Below are 14,609 nucleotides of genomic sequence, written 5' to 3'. Positions count from 1 at the left end.
AGCAGCTCTACCTGTACTAGATGCACCTGCTCCTTGTCTTTTCTATCTCTGACTTTATGTCCTCTACAAGAGTTTCTGTTTTTTTGCTAGTCCTTCAAATGTTCAATAAAAACATCTATGCTAATTCATAACGAAGAAAGCTTTGTAATGAAGACTGTCATTTCCAAAACACTGCCCGCCCCCACCCCGCGGTCCGCAGCGCTGTTGAAAGGGCTGTTGAAGTCCCTGTATTAAACACGTAGACCTGTGACACAAAAATCACCAAACTTGGACGACCACAGACTGTTTTCCTTCGTGGTGATGAAGGAAACGCTGGGTTGGCATGTAAGAGGGCATTTATTCCCTTCAAAGACCTGCAGTTCAAAAAAGCGCCCCTCCGACAGCCAAACCCATCTGTTCTCTGATTGGATTGTTACATTGGTGATTGACATGACATTGACCAATCAGATGAAAGGAAGAAAAATAGGGTCAAAATTCGTACTTGTAATTTGCAGGGTAATTTTGGCTAAGTCCACACACAAATTCTTTTTACACATACAAAACTGATTTACAAGTACAAAATATTTATGACCACATTTTGAGCCCATACTAGTGGGAACACAACGAATATGACTGCACATTTACTCTGACATCATCCTAGTGCAAAGACAAGTGAAAGCAGACAAAAACAACAAGCACGCATGCTACAAACTTTAGCCGAGTCATTTAGACAGCCGTTAGCACATGATTCTCCTTATGGGGACCTGATATGTTTAATATGCTGCTGAGAATATAGCCCAGAAGAAGCGTATAGTATAGCTTTTATTTTGGAAAGAGTCATTTCTCTGTAATAAACTCTCTTTTCCAAAGATGAGTGATTCCTCGATCAGATAGATTTATTATTTTATCCTTTTGTTGTTTCAGCAACATTCAATTTAAAAACTGTACGTTTGAGTTAAAATATATATTTATAATTTTAATAAATGACAAATTAAAAAGGCATGAACATTTTTTTTGTATCGAAAAAATATCGAACCGTGACACTAAAGTATCAAACCGAACCGTGAATTTTGTGTATCGTTGCACCCCTAATATATATGTATGTGTATGTATGTATGTATGCTCATTAGCTAATGACTTATAACTGATGGTCCATTAGCCAATGAGCTGCTGTTATGAGCTGCTGGTGTCTTTTATCCTGTTTCTGCCGGAGGTTTCTTCCTGTTAAAAGGGAGTTTTTCCTTCCCACTGTCACCAAAGTGCTGCTCATAGGGGGTGATATGATTGTTGGGTTTTTCTCTGTATCTATGAAGCGCCTTGAGGTGACTTTTGTTGTGATTTGGCGCTATATAAATAAAATTGAATTGAATTGGTGTCACAGTGAGATCGGCCCGGCTTTGTTACATCAGGGTATTTGACTGCTGTCTATGCTGCAGTAATGTTCTGTTAATGAAGCGCGCTCTCCTTCTTCTTCAGCCAGGTGTTCTCCTCCCTGCCGTAACGGGGCGCTGTGTCGACAGTTTAACAGGTGCGTGTGCAGACGAGGTTTCCATGGTTACCGCTGTCAGCTACCCCTTTCTGCACCAGGACGCCTGCTGACATCCATCCACCCGACAGAGTTCCCGGTCCACCTCAGACCCCTCCGGATCCCACCACAACCAGCTCTGAGCCCCCAGAGGAGCACCAAACCTGCTGCCAGCTCACCTCCACCCGAACCTCCACCTGAACCTTCAGACCCGAACCCGACTTCCGCTCAGGCTGATGGAGAGGAGGACACAAAGGTTCCTGACTCTGGTCCTGCCAAGGCTGTAGGCTTTGGAGGTCAAACTGAAGAGAATGATGGAGCTGACAGTGGAGGAGGTGTTTCCAAGCGGTTTCTGACTCGTGAGGAGAACCAAGCCTCCCCAAAAAGTCCCACTGTAATCCGGCTCGATCCAGATCCAGATGAAGGGCTGACAGCCTCCAATCAGAGTTCTGATCCTGGATCTGAAGCAGAGGAGAGGAGACCAGGCACTTTCGAAACGCCTCCACCCGAGTTTGATCCAGGACAGGACGAGGATCAGAATGAGAGGAAGGCAAGGATAGAGGAGAAGGAGAGGAGGACAGAAGAGAGGAAGGAGAAAAAGATGGCAGGAGCAAAAAAGCTGAGGTAACAAAAAACTCATCTTCTTTATCTTCTCATCTCCTCTTTTTCCTTTCCTAACCTCCTTGTTTCCACTCCTCTGTCCACAAAAATAAAATCCCTCCTGAGTCTTTTCTGGTCCACTCTTCCTCGACCTTGATGGGAAACTTTAACTCTGTAACTCTCTTTATTTAAGCTCAGACGTGTTTAAGGTGGGGGGACAGTCTAAGCCCCCTCTCCTTTCACAAAGGATCCTCCAGTGACTCCTTTGCTAAAGGAGATGATGAAGGATGCACTGAGGCACCTTTCCTTAGTATCTGGAGAGTTTAACCAGCTGTTTTGTAGCTCCTCTTTGTCCTTCTCTCCTGCTTTTTCTTCTTCCTCATCATCACTGCACAGTCAGTGCCGTTCTCTGTTCAGACACCAGGTGGAGTTCTTTTTTTGATTATATACGCTGTATTGTGCACTGTATGTTGTACAAAGATCAGGCACTACTTCCCGAAGCTGCTGGAGGCTCTAAAATTTTTTAAATGTTCCAGAATCAGCTGGGAAAACTTCCCCATCCATCCTGATCTTTGTTCCACAAATCCGTCTAACTCAGATCCAGATGAGGAGATGGGAAGAAAGACCTGAGCTTTCACTTCTCCGGAGAGTCTGACCTCTGCTGAAATCCAGATTCACAAACTGAAAGTCAGCACGACCCTTGAGTCATAGGTCAGGTGGTGGAGGTCAAAGGTTAGAGCCATGGTCCCTACAGGCTGTGGGAGAATGTTTTATGTTCTGTCTGCTGCAGATTAAACAGAAGTTTTTCACAGTAAAGACCTTTTTCATCACAACAACAAGAGGGTTGCTAAGGATGCCTCTGAGTTTGTGTAGATTTTGGATAAACACAGAACCCCTCTGATCTGGGATAGAGTGTCAGCAATTCATCTCTTTCCTTCTCTGGTTTGAAATCATGGCTTTGGGTATCTGCTGATAATTTCGGTATGACTAAACAAGGATTTAATAATTCATCAACACTTATTTATCAACAGTTTTATTTTCTCTAGCTGCACATCAAACCTGCATTAAGATCAGGTCGGTGTTCGTGTTGTTTCAGTGTCTTAAGCTGACATCATCCTGACGACGGCTTGAGAAACTTCCTCTTGATGAGGAAGGTTTTTACCAACACCTTACCGTCAGGTGTCTGTTGGTACCTTTGTACTGATGCAGTGTGAAATGAATGAGTTGTTAAAAAAACATTCAGCATTTCTGATGAAGTAAACTTAGAACAACACGGACTCAGACGGGATAGATCTGGTTGCTGATATCTGATCCAGGATTTTGAGTAAGGATCGGATCAATATTGTCAACATCGTGTTACCAAACGATGTTAACTCATCATTTTGAGCATGCACTCACCTTTACAGGCTACACCCGTTGGTCTAACTAACAATCTTAAAAGTACAGCTTTTTGAATTTACAGCAATTTGTTTTACTTTAACGTTCAGAAGCTGCATGTTTGGAACAGGCTCAGGTTTTGTCTGTACTGTGCTTTTTGTGGCTCATAAAAAGCGACAAAGCGGCAGCTGTAACGTTTAAGTTCAGGAATGAAAAATAAACTTTGCATCAGACTGCAGGGCGTCTCTGTGGTTATCAGCTCCAGCAGATTAATCTGTGCTGTTTGTTCACTCTGCTGTTGCTGCACCACTGTTTTCTATCACTCTATTTATGGCCACTTGAAATCATTCTCTCAGTTTACTGCCCTAGGAAACCATAACACTGGAGCTACACTGGGTCCAGATGTATAATCTGTAACTGACATTCTGTCAGTTAAAACAAAACAAAACAAAACAGCTTTTTTTTAAATTTTTTTTACAGCAAATCATTGCATAAAAAGATTTCTTAGAGGGTTACATTTCCCTAGTTTTGAAGTTGGTCTTCTGACTTAAGTGTTTTCCTGTGTTTTTAGACATTATGGATGCCATAAAGATGGTGCATAAAAAGTACATTTGCTGCATGATTGCTAAACAGCTAAAGTTAAGGAACTATACTAAGAATGGCTAAGGATCACAGATAAATGCTAACTATGGTTAAAGTTATAAAGAAAAATGGTAGCAAGAACTAAAGTTATAGAAGATATGCCTGTGACATCATGTGCACATTGGACATGATGACTGGATCATACCCAGTAACATTGTTTCCATAGAAATTATCAATGCTATTTTTTTTCCAACACCTATATCCTGCTGTCAGCGACAGAAAGAGAATCTTTTTTTTATCACTTTCCCGCTGGTTGTGATAAAAGAAGACTAAAAATATATCAGACACGCTGCCCTCAGTACCTGGCCAGCTGAACAACAACATAATTTTACAAGCTAACATCATGCCAGCTAAAATTAGGCTCCAGCATCCTATAAGTACTTTTCGTTTGAAAAACAGCTTAATTATATTCTCCCATCAAATGAGAGTTTTTAGCTAAGTGCGAATGTGCCCAAGTTAGAGCCACTTCACAAAGGTTTTCAGTAACAACGGCAAACAGGTGCTAACAGCAGCTAACAGGCAAAAACAGCAGTGCTTACTGACAGAAAATTACAACAGTTCTCATCAACAATTCACCTCAGTGTCACTGTCATCAATCAGCGAGGCTGACTCGCCGACAGTGTAAGGAATAATACGCAGAGACATGTCAAAATGTCATAAAAAATCAAGTAAATGTCTAAGCAGTGATCAGTGACCATGGTCCACTCATTCAAGTGACTGCAATTCCAGGCAGAGTCCAGTGACTGAGGTTTGTTACCTATCTTGACACAAAATACTATTAAGCGTGCAAAATTTTGTTGGGCTTCAGATCTTCTCCAGTATAATTTGAGGGGTCGTTGATAACATAATGTTATAAATCATGTGGCATGAAGTCCGGGAATGTGCCAGGGACTTCACACCAACACTTGTTTACTCATAGTTGCCATAGTTTATCTGATCTGCATATTATTTGGTACGTTTTTCACTAACTTGAGGTGTCAAGATTGTTACACACCCAAAATGGCTGACAAGCACTAAGTGGTCACGTGTCTGCAAAACCTCTCTAAAAACATGCTAACAGTGGCTGAAGTTTTAGAAAGATAGTAAATATGAATAAAGTTATTTTAAAAGATGCTAACTACAATTAAAGTTATAAAAGACTAACTTAATAACTTACTATTAACTTACTATTAAATGAACTTATCTAATTAGCTATCTGCTAGCTAGCTGTTATTACTGTTCAGCTGTTAGTGCTATTACTGTTCAGCTGTTAGTGTTATTACTGTTCAGCTGTTAGTGTTATTACTGTTCAGCTGTTAGCGTTATTACTGTTCAGCTGTTAGCACTATTACTGTTCAGCTGTTAGCGTTATTACTGTTCAGCTGTTAGTGTTATTACTGTTCAGCTGTTAGTGTTATTACTGTTCAGCTGTTAGTGTTATTACTGTTCAGCTGTTAGCACTATTACTGTTCAGCTGTTAGCACTATTACTGTTCAGTTGTTAGTGTTATTACTGTTCAGCTGTTAGTGTTATTACTGTTCAGCTGTTAGTGTTATTACTGTTCAGCTGTTAGTGTTATTACTGTTCAGCTGTTAGTGTTATTACTGTTCAGTTGTTAGTGCCATTACTGTTCAGTTGTTAGTGCCATTACTGTTCAGCTGTTAGTGTTATTACTGTTCAGCTGTTAGCACTATTACTGTTCATCTGTTAGTGTTATTACTGTTCAGCTGTTAGTGCTATTACTGTTCAACTGTTAGTGTTATTCCTTTTCAGATGTTAGTGTTCAGCTTGTAGTGCCATTACTGTTCAGCTGTTAGTGTTATTACTGTTTAGCTGATAGTGTTATTCCTTTTCAGCTGTTAGTGCTACTGTTCAGCTGTTAGTGTTCAGCTGTTAGTGTTCAGCTGTTAGTGTTCAGCTGTTAGTGTTCAGCTGTTAGTGCTACTGTTCAGCTGTTAGTGTTATTCCTGTTCAGCTGTAAGTGTTATTCTTTTTCAGCTGTTAGTGTTATTACTGTTCAGCTTTTAGTGCTATTACTGTTCTGCTGTTAGTGTTATTACTCTTCAGCTGTTAGTGTTATTTAGTCTGATGGTAAAATTGTAATCATATATTCTTACATTGTGCATGATAGTTTTTTGTGTATATTTAAAGTAAATTTTTTGTTTATGTATTTTTTGTGTTTATTGACTACATATTATGTGTTCGCTGTTATATAATGTATGTAATAGCCTGAGAGAGGTCCAGGCAGTGCTGCAGAGAAAGACTCTGTCACAGGGAGGAAGAGGTGACAAGATGGCCGCCCTGCTGATGAAGCACATTGAGAGGGAGAGGAATAAAGTTCACAGTGCAACCTCCCCTTTTAATGCTTCCTCATCCTCCTCGCTGAAAACAAGTGTGAAGACGTTCCACACCCAGAAGGGGCAGTACAGCGTCCATTTCAACACCCTGACAGGTCAGTGATGTCAGTTATTTGAATGTTTTTTTTACATGTTACATGTTACATGTTCTTACATGTTTCATATTGTCAAACAGTTTTAATATTAGACAAAGCTAATGACAGCTAACAGCAGCAAAAATAAACACTGAGGGCCATGAGTGCAAAAATAAATTAATCAAATACATTAATAAATAAATGTTTCAACAATTAATGGAACCAACTTGATAAAAAAAATATTAAATAGTTTGTTAATTACATGTATAATTAATACAGAAAGACAGAAAAGTTCAGGGTATACTCAACAACTAGCTTTAGTGACACTGTCATCAGACAGACGTGAGCGTCACCGGCTCAAATCGACTCATATCCAGAGTACGTAGACATGGACACATACTAACAGCTGAGGTAAGCAGCGGACTGACAGCCTACACTCAGTACAGATGAATGGGAGCTTTTTGTCCTACAGCAGCCATTGTAGCTAGGATTATGCTACAGTGGGAGTGCAAGAAAACATAACTGCAATCTGCTGACATCTAGTGGTGAGATTTTACACACTGTACCTTTAAGTGTGAGAAATAAGCAAAAAAACGAAGAAATCAAGAACGGGCCAAAGTTTGATAAAATAGCACAAAAGACAAAATTGTGTCCAATACTGGACCTGATGCTGATGAGACAATAACCAAAGGTGGAGGTTGACTCTGAAATAAATTACAGTAAAATACAAACAACTCTTTATGATGCACCCTTTGCACTCTAAGGTTGCCATATTGGCTTTTTCATATAATTTCATATAAAAAGGGTGCCAGATTAGCTCAGTGGGTGAGCGGGCAACTATGTGCTGCATGTAGTGGCCTGGGTTTCAGTCTGACCCTTTGCTGCATGTCTTCCTCTCTCTCTTTCCCTGTTCCCCTGCCTCTCTCTATCCAATAAAAGCTAAAATGCCAAAAATATATATATATAAAAAAAGTGAAAATTGTGGTGTGGTGTTACAGATATCACAGCGCTCTTAACGTGCCCGATCATATTTGGGCACAGTAAGAGTAACCGTGTATTCGCCTCACATACCACTACGAGTGGATCATTATTTTCTCTAATAACCTGAGCGGAGCCGATATGTTTGTGCTGATGGATAAAAGGCGCACGTCTATCAGCCATGCGCTGCAGGAATGCGCTGTTTGTTTCCACCCACCATGTATTAATGGAGCTGGAAGCCATGTTTGCATTGTGCGCTTCAGATAAGGACAGCGTTAATGTGGTGTCAGAGTCCGGGCCTGATCGCCGTGATTAGACCTGTAAACAGTTCCTGTCTTTGTTCTGCTTTGGGGAGAACCCGGTTCATGCAGGAACGGCTGAAAGCTGCAGATGGAGGCTTTCTCATAGCTCTGGTGGAAACTGGTTCTGAGATGTTCCCAGTTTGGCTTGACCTGAGTCCTTTTATTAAGGATGACTGGAACACATGCATCCATAGTTTTTGTGTGTTTGTCCATCGTTGTCAGATTATCAGTTAAAAAAACAGTTGACAACATAAAAACAAATCCAGGTCCAAAAAAACTGAGTTTATGAGTTTTGTTATGTACCATTAACAAAAATATTAGCTGGCACCTGTTGGTGAGCTGCAAAATCCTCCTTTGCACACCTTCACCTTCACTTTTTAAAAGGAATAAAACCTGCAGCTCCCACTGGCATCAAATGCCAGCCGTCAGCTCCCGTTTCCTTAAACTGTGACAGAGCAGATCATTATGAGCATTTGTGAAGGCTGACTCCTGCGGTGAGAGCGGAACCTTAAGAAACTGGTGGTGCCGTAATAACAATAATAATATTGCTTGTTTTGTTTCTGCCTTACAGCAGCTCTCCGTCTGTCAGTCAGGACATGAGCTCATAGGAAAACACCCACAGGAACAACCAGCCTCTATTCCAGCCAGAGCCACCGCCTCACCTCTGCTGGGGCCCCCGTTACTGGTTCAGTGACACGGGGCTGGTTTGAAGTGCGTAGTGTCACCCTGTGAAGTCCAACAGTGGTTCAGTTTTATTTATACAGCACTGAACCTCAATAATATTCACCTCAAAGTGCTTTATACTGTGAGGCAAGGACCCAACAATCAGACGGCCCCCTATGAGCAGCCGTGTACCGCTGATCTGACGAAAAGGCTCTGCCTCCCATTCTACAGGGTGGGCCATTTATATGGATACACCATCATAACATGGGAATGGTTGGTGATATTAAAGTCCTGTTTGTGGCACATTAGTATATGTGAGGGGGCAAACTCCTCAAGATGGATGGTGACCATGGTGGTCATTTAGAAGTCGGCCATCTTGGATACAAATTTTGTTTTTTCAATAGGAAGAGGGCCATGTGACACATCAAACTTATTGGTAATGTCACAAGAAAAACAATGGTGTGCTTGGTTTCAATGTAACTTTATTCTTTCATGAGTTATTTACAAGTTTCTGACCACTTATAAAGTGTGTTCAATGTGCTGCCCATTGTGTTGGATTGTCAATGCAACCCTCTTCTCCCACTCTTCACACACTGATAGCAACACCACAGGAGAAATGCCAGCACAGGCATCCAGTATCCGTAGTTTCAGGTGCTGCACATCTTGTATCTTCACACCATAGACAATTGCCTTCAGATGACCCCAAAGATAAAAGTCTAAGGGGGTCAGATCAGGAGACCTTGGGGGCCATTCAACTGGCCCACGACGACCAATCCACTTTCCAGGAAACTGTTCATCTAGGAATGCTCGGACCTGGCACCCATAATGTGGTGGTGCACCATCTTGCTGGAAAAACTCAGGGAACGTGCCAGCTTCAGTGCATAAAGAGGGAAACACATCATCATGTAGCAATTTCAAATATCCAGTGGCCTTGAGGTTTGCATTGATGAAGAATGGACCCACTGTCGTTGTACCCCATATACCACACCAAACCATCACTTTTGTTGTTCCAGCAGTCTTGGAGGGATCCATCCAATGTGGGTTAGTGTCAGACCAATAGCGGTGGTTTTGTTTGTTAACTTCACCATTCACATAAAAGTTTGCCTCATCACTGAACAAAATCTTCTGCGTGAACTGAGGGTCCTGTTCCAGTTTTTGTTTTGCCCATTCTGCAAACTCTGTGCGCCGATCTGGGTCATCCTCGTTGAGATGCTGCAGTTGCTGGAGTTTGTAAGGGTGCCATTTGTGAGTAGCTAATATCCGCTGAAGGGATGTTTGACTAATGCCACTCTCCAGTGACATGCGGCGAGTGCTACGCTGTGGGCTCTTGCTGAATGAAGCTAGGACAGCCACTGATGTTTCTTCATTAGTGACAGTTTTCTTGCGTCCACATTTTGGCAAATCCAACACTGAACCAGGTTCACGAAACTTAGCAAGCAGTTTGCTAACTGTAGCATGGGAGATGGGTGGTCTCGTAGGGTGTCTTGCATTGAAATCTGCTGCAATGACCCGGTTACTGCGTTCACCAGATATCAACACAATTTCGATCCGCTCCTCACGTGTTAACCTCTTCGACATGTCAATGGCTGTGAACAAAGAGAAACTTGTAAATAACTCATGAAAGAATGAAGTTACGTTGAAACCAAGCACACCATTGTTTTTCTTGTGACATTACCAATAAGTTTGATGTGTCACATGGCCCTCTTCCTATTGAAAAAAACAAAAGTTGTATCCAAGATGGCCGACTTCTAAATGGCCACCATGGTCACCACCCATCTTGAGGAGTTTGCCCCCTCACATATACTAATGTGCCACAAACAGGACTTTAATATCACCAACCATTCCCATTTTATTACGGTGTATCCATGTAAATGGCCCACCTTGTACTTTTAAATACTTTACGAACAACAAGTAAGTCTGCAGTGTGAGAGCGAAGTGCTCTGATGGAGTGATATGGTACTACAAGGTCATTAAGATAAGGTGAGCGATGTTACAGTGTATCATGTAAATAAGTCACTGATTAAAAAAGAGAGCGATGAAGCTTCCTGTGAGCTCTGTGCACATCACAGTGTTAGAAAATCAAACAATATATAATTATTATATGTAATTAAATACTAAGATTTTATTTATAACCGTCTGCTCATAGTTTCAGAGCAGATGGAGTCTGTCTCAGCTCTCATTGGCTGGGAGGCCTTTGGATTTTACCCTGCAGAGCGAAGCTGCTCTAAAGCTAATCAGAGATCAGCAGGCATGAAATCGTGATCCACTGACCAATCAGATCTCCAGAAAATATCCCTCAGACCTCAGTGCTCAGAGAGAAAGAGAGAGGGAGGGTAGAAAAATAGATCCTTAGGATCAACTTGATCCCTTATTCGTCCAAAGCAGTTTCTTTGTTGTGTGTGGAACAGCTCACCCTCATATGAAGTTTGCATGTTTGATTTGTTCTTTGGTTTCTCTCAGACAGTTTAACACAGCTGAAACTTTAACACTTTAGTACTTATATTTATACAGCGCCAAATCACAACAACAGTTGCCTCAAGGCGTTTTTTATTGTAAGGCAAAGACCCTACGATAGTACAAAGACCTTGATCAAGCGCTTTGGCGACAGTGGGAAGGAAAAACTCCTTTTAAACAGGAAGAAACCTCCAGCAATAGAAAAGAGGAACGACTCCAGCAAAAGTCAGCAAATAATCATAAAGTAGGATTGTGACACCAGGTGTGCAGTTTCAATGGAAGCTCCGATCCTCGTTTGACACATCTGGTTTCAAAACACCAAAATGGCGACGGCAAAAACGCTCGTCATGTGACATCCATCTTTTACACTGTGTATGGATGTGTTGGGCTTCTGTTGGAGGCTGATGGAGACAAAACACAGAGCAAAAACACACTGAATACTGGGTCACGTTGGCATGGTATCAGCGTCAAAGGTCAGTGTTGGTTAGTGTTGCGTTCACAGCTGGAGGAAATGATCGGATTCTGTCGGTTTAAAGTTGAGGCTTTCCCTCAAACTCTGCACCGTGGAGCCACTTTAAGACTTTTGGTGAATATGACCCCCAGAAACCCAAAACCGGGGTTGCATCACAACCGTGACGTCCTCCAGTGTTCTGCAGTGGGTTATGAAACTGTGTGCAGAGATAGAGGGCCTCTGTTCGTACTGAAGAAAAGGCCAATAAAGTAAGAAGAGGAGGAGTGAAGAGGGGAGAGAGATTGATACAGTAATGCTTGCTCTCTCAGTGTGGACTGATGGACCAGATCCCCGCTAAACATTTTGTTTGGATCGGAGCCCAGTCCTGCACACTGCTTTCAATTATCTCTCTCCCCTCTCTCTCTCCTGCTCGCTCGCTCTCACTCAGGAGTGTTTAGGGAAAAACCGAACTGGGAGAGGGGAGGGGGGAAACGTGTTTTCTTCTTCCTTCCTTCCCTCCTTTTTTCCTGCGACGCTCGTTCGCACTCCACCACAGAGCAAGAAAGAGAGAAAGCGGGGCAGAGCCAGAGCGCCGAGGTTTGGGAGTTTTTTGGCGATGCATCACGCTCGCAAACTTTGACTCCAAACACTCGACATGCGGCGACTCTGCTGTTTCCTGTCACTGTCCTGCTCCTTCATCTTCTTCTTCACCTCTCTTCTGCCAGCCGATGGAGAGACAGCAGGAGGAGGCGTGAGAGGAGGGGGAGGAGTAGAGACGATCCAGGTGATGTTCACGCCGACCATCTGCAAGGTGCGCTGTAGCCAGGACCGATGTGTCAACTACTGCGAGAGAGGCAACGTGACGACACTGTACAGCGGCGGCGAAGGAGGAGGAAGGAGAGACGGCTCTCACGGACCAGGCTTCAGAGTCTGTGAGTTGAAGCTTTAACTTTAAAGACCTGCATGTGAATAAATAACTCTGTCACAGAGAGGGACAGTGTCGGGTTCACTGCCATGTTTGCGTGCAGTAAATAATGCACACGTGCAGGTTTGTGCAGCTTGTCTTAAATCTGCTTCAAATTTAAATTCCTGCTGGAAGTTGGTGTAAAGCTTCTGGTATGAAGCGATGTGAAGCGATCAGCAGGATGTGAGCAAACTTTTATGTCCACGGCATCCGTGTATTGTGTTGGAGAGATATCAGCTGAAGTCGAGCTAGGGCCAGCTGGTCTTGATGTAATCCCAGTTCAGACCACAAGATGGTGCTGTGAGACCACGCAACCTTTATTTATGAAAATAATTGAGACGCAGAATTTCCCGTTCACGTCCCTGAAAACGTCATGAAAACGCATTTGAGTCATTAATATGTTCTTATTTAAAATGGGCAGCGTCCAAATGTCCTGCAGAATCCTCTGTAGCTAAAAAACAACACTCACCGAACAAACACGAACCAGCAGTTTTACTGCGGGTTGTTTTTGACCTGCTTCACATTACATGTGAATCACCAAAGGCTGCATTACATGTACCATAAACCTCACAACAGCCGTGTTTAGGGATACCCGATACCCGATACTGGTATCGGGTATCGGGGCTGATACTGTAAAATGTGTGTGTATTCATACTCGTAAAAGTTAACCGATACCATGAACCGATACCAACTTATTTCATTAATCAGAGGGTGGCTTGTCATTTCTGTTGTAGTTCTTTAGATTGGCCACTAGGGGGGCAATTATTATTTTATTTATTATTTATTTTATAATTTTTTACATTTTATTATTTATTTAATAATAATTATTTTGTTTGTTTGTTTACAATATGGACACTCTGCAATAATTTAAAAGTTTATTTTATTCACAAACCTAATTTGTATTTATTTTATTCCAAACAGAAGTGTTTATTTATTATTCTGAAAGCTCGAGACAGTGCCAATAGTTCAGTGATATTTTGTAAAATTACAATGTGGAGACTCTGCAATAATTTAACAGAAGTGCTTATTTTTCACTTGAAATTTTTTTGTGGTCATTTTTATTAAGATTTTATTTTTTATCGGCAGAGAATAAAATAAAACCTGTCTTCCAATTCATTGCATTTGTGTGTGTGGTAGAAGTATCGTTTTTTGTACTCTGTATCGGCAAGTACTCAGATCCAAGTATCGGTATCGTATCGGTTTGAAAAAATTGGTATCGTTGCATCCCTAGCTGTGTTATTGGTCACGTAACAGCATTAACAAAGGCCCTGACAGCACAAACACGTCCAAAGGTCCAGTTCAGGGACTCCAGTTAGCTGAGGTGAAGCCGAGCCGACCGCCAACAGCCTCAGCCACATGTCAGTCAAAGAGCCCCCAATAATACATATTTTAAGCCTTAATACAGTTTAAACAGGTGAGCTATAAAAACATTTTTGTGTACAGTTGTGATGAAGGCAAAATTATCTACACACCTAACAGATTGTGCATCAGGCTGTAAACATGTTTAGTTTTGCTGTGAAGTTTTGAATGGGAGTCTATGGGGACTGACTCACTGCTGACACCAGCCTCTTGTGGATGTTAAAGGAACTGCAGCTTTTGTTAATGGGTCTGCTTAATTCTTCTGTCCCAGCCGAGTCCACCACTGCTGGCAGTATCATCCGTTTTTGTGTTTTGTTGCCCATAAATAGCGAGGAGTGTTTTATTATCTTAATGCTGCTGGGGTTTTTTCTTCTTCTTTGTTTGAGGAATCTGGACATTCTTTATGAATTATTGTAAGTGTTGTCAGATGATCTCTGCCTAGATTTACTTTGCTAAAGTCGGATATTGGACTCTTGGACTTGAATCTGAGGTAACATGAGAGGCTCAAACCTGAGATTTACACCAAAATTTATAGAGAATGAGCTCGAGAAAATTCCAGCCTGTCAGAGATAATAACTCCTGCGCTGAACATTTGATCTTCACGCTCTCAATGAGGCTTCACGTGTGAAGCTGCTCCAGCTGAGTCATGTGACCTGCAGCTCTTTGATGGTTGGCAGAGTTGGGAGGCTGAAGCCCAGCCAGTGAATAGTTGTATAGTCTGATCTGATCCCTGGTCAGTGAGCGTTAATCGTTCCTGCTGGCAGCGAGTCGGAGCTGTCAAACAGCTCAGGACTCTCGCAGGAAGCACAGAGCGTCCAGCGCTGTTTGATTTAAACTTAATTAGTGGGTCGAAACACAAGCCAGCAGTTTATCTAATCACCAATCACTCGTTACATTATTTCCAA

The 14,609-nt window shown here is 42.0% G+C and overlaps 1 protein-coding gene across 5 annotated transcripts in view; it reads left to right on the top strand.

The window, feature by feature from the left end:
- Positions 1-14,609, top strand: part of ltbp4 (latent transforming growth factor beta binding protein 4) — a 62,547-nt gene that overhangs the window by 13,259 nt on the left and 34,679 nt on the right. For 4 of the 5 annotated variants that reach the window (XM_087851284.1, XM_087851283.1, XM_087851281.1 and 1 more), the window contains exons 3-5: positions 1,456-2,128; positions 6,331-6,554; positions 12,107-12,313. In XM_087851284.1, the coding sequence (XP_087707410.1) occupies positions 1,456-2,128; positions 6,331-6,554; positions 12,107-12,313 (1,104 nt within the window). Of the gene's footprint in view, positions 1-1,455; positions 2,129-6,014; positions 6,080-6,330; positions 6,555-12,106; positions 12,314-14,609 lie in introns of those variants that run through there. The other variant, XM_087851286.1, reaches the window with a different exon arrangement.

The sequence above is a fragment of the Neolamprologus brichardi genome, chromosome 14 (genome assembly GCF_056152115.1).
Source record: "Neolamprologus brichardi isolate AB-2024 chromosome 14, ASM5615211v1, whole genome shotgun sequence".
Classification (NCBI taxonomy): Eukaryota; Metazoa; Chordata; class Actinopteri; order Cichliformes; family Cichlidae; genus Neolamprologus; species Neolamprologus brichardi.
The sequence above is the reverse complement of the archived record's forward strand: the minus strand, read 5'-3'. Positions and strand labels throughout refer to the sequence as shown.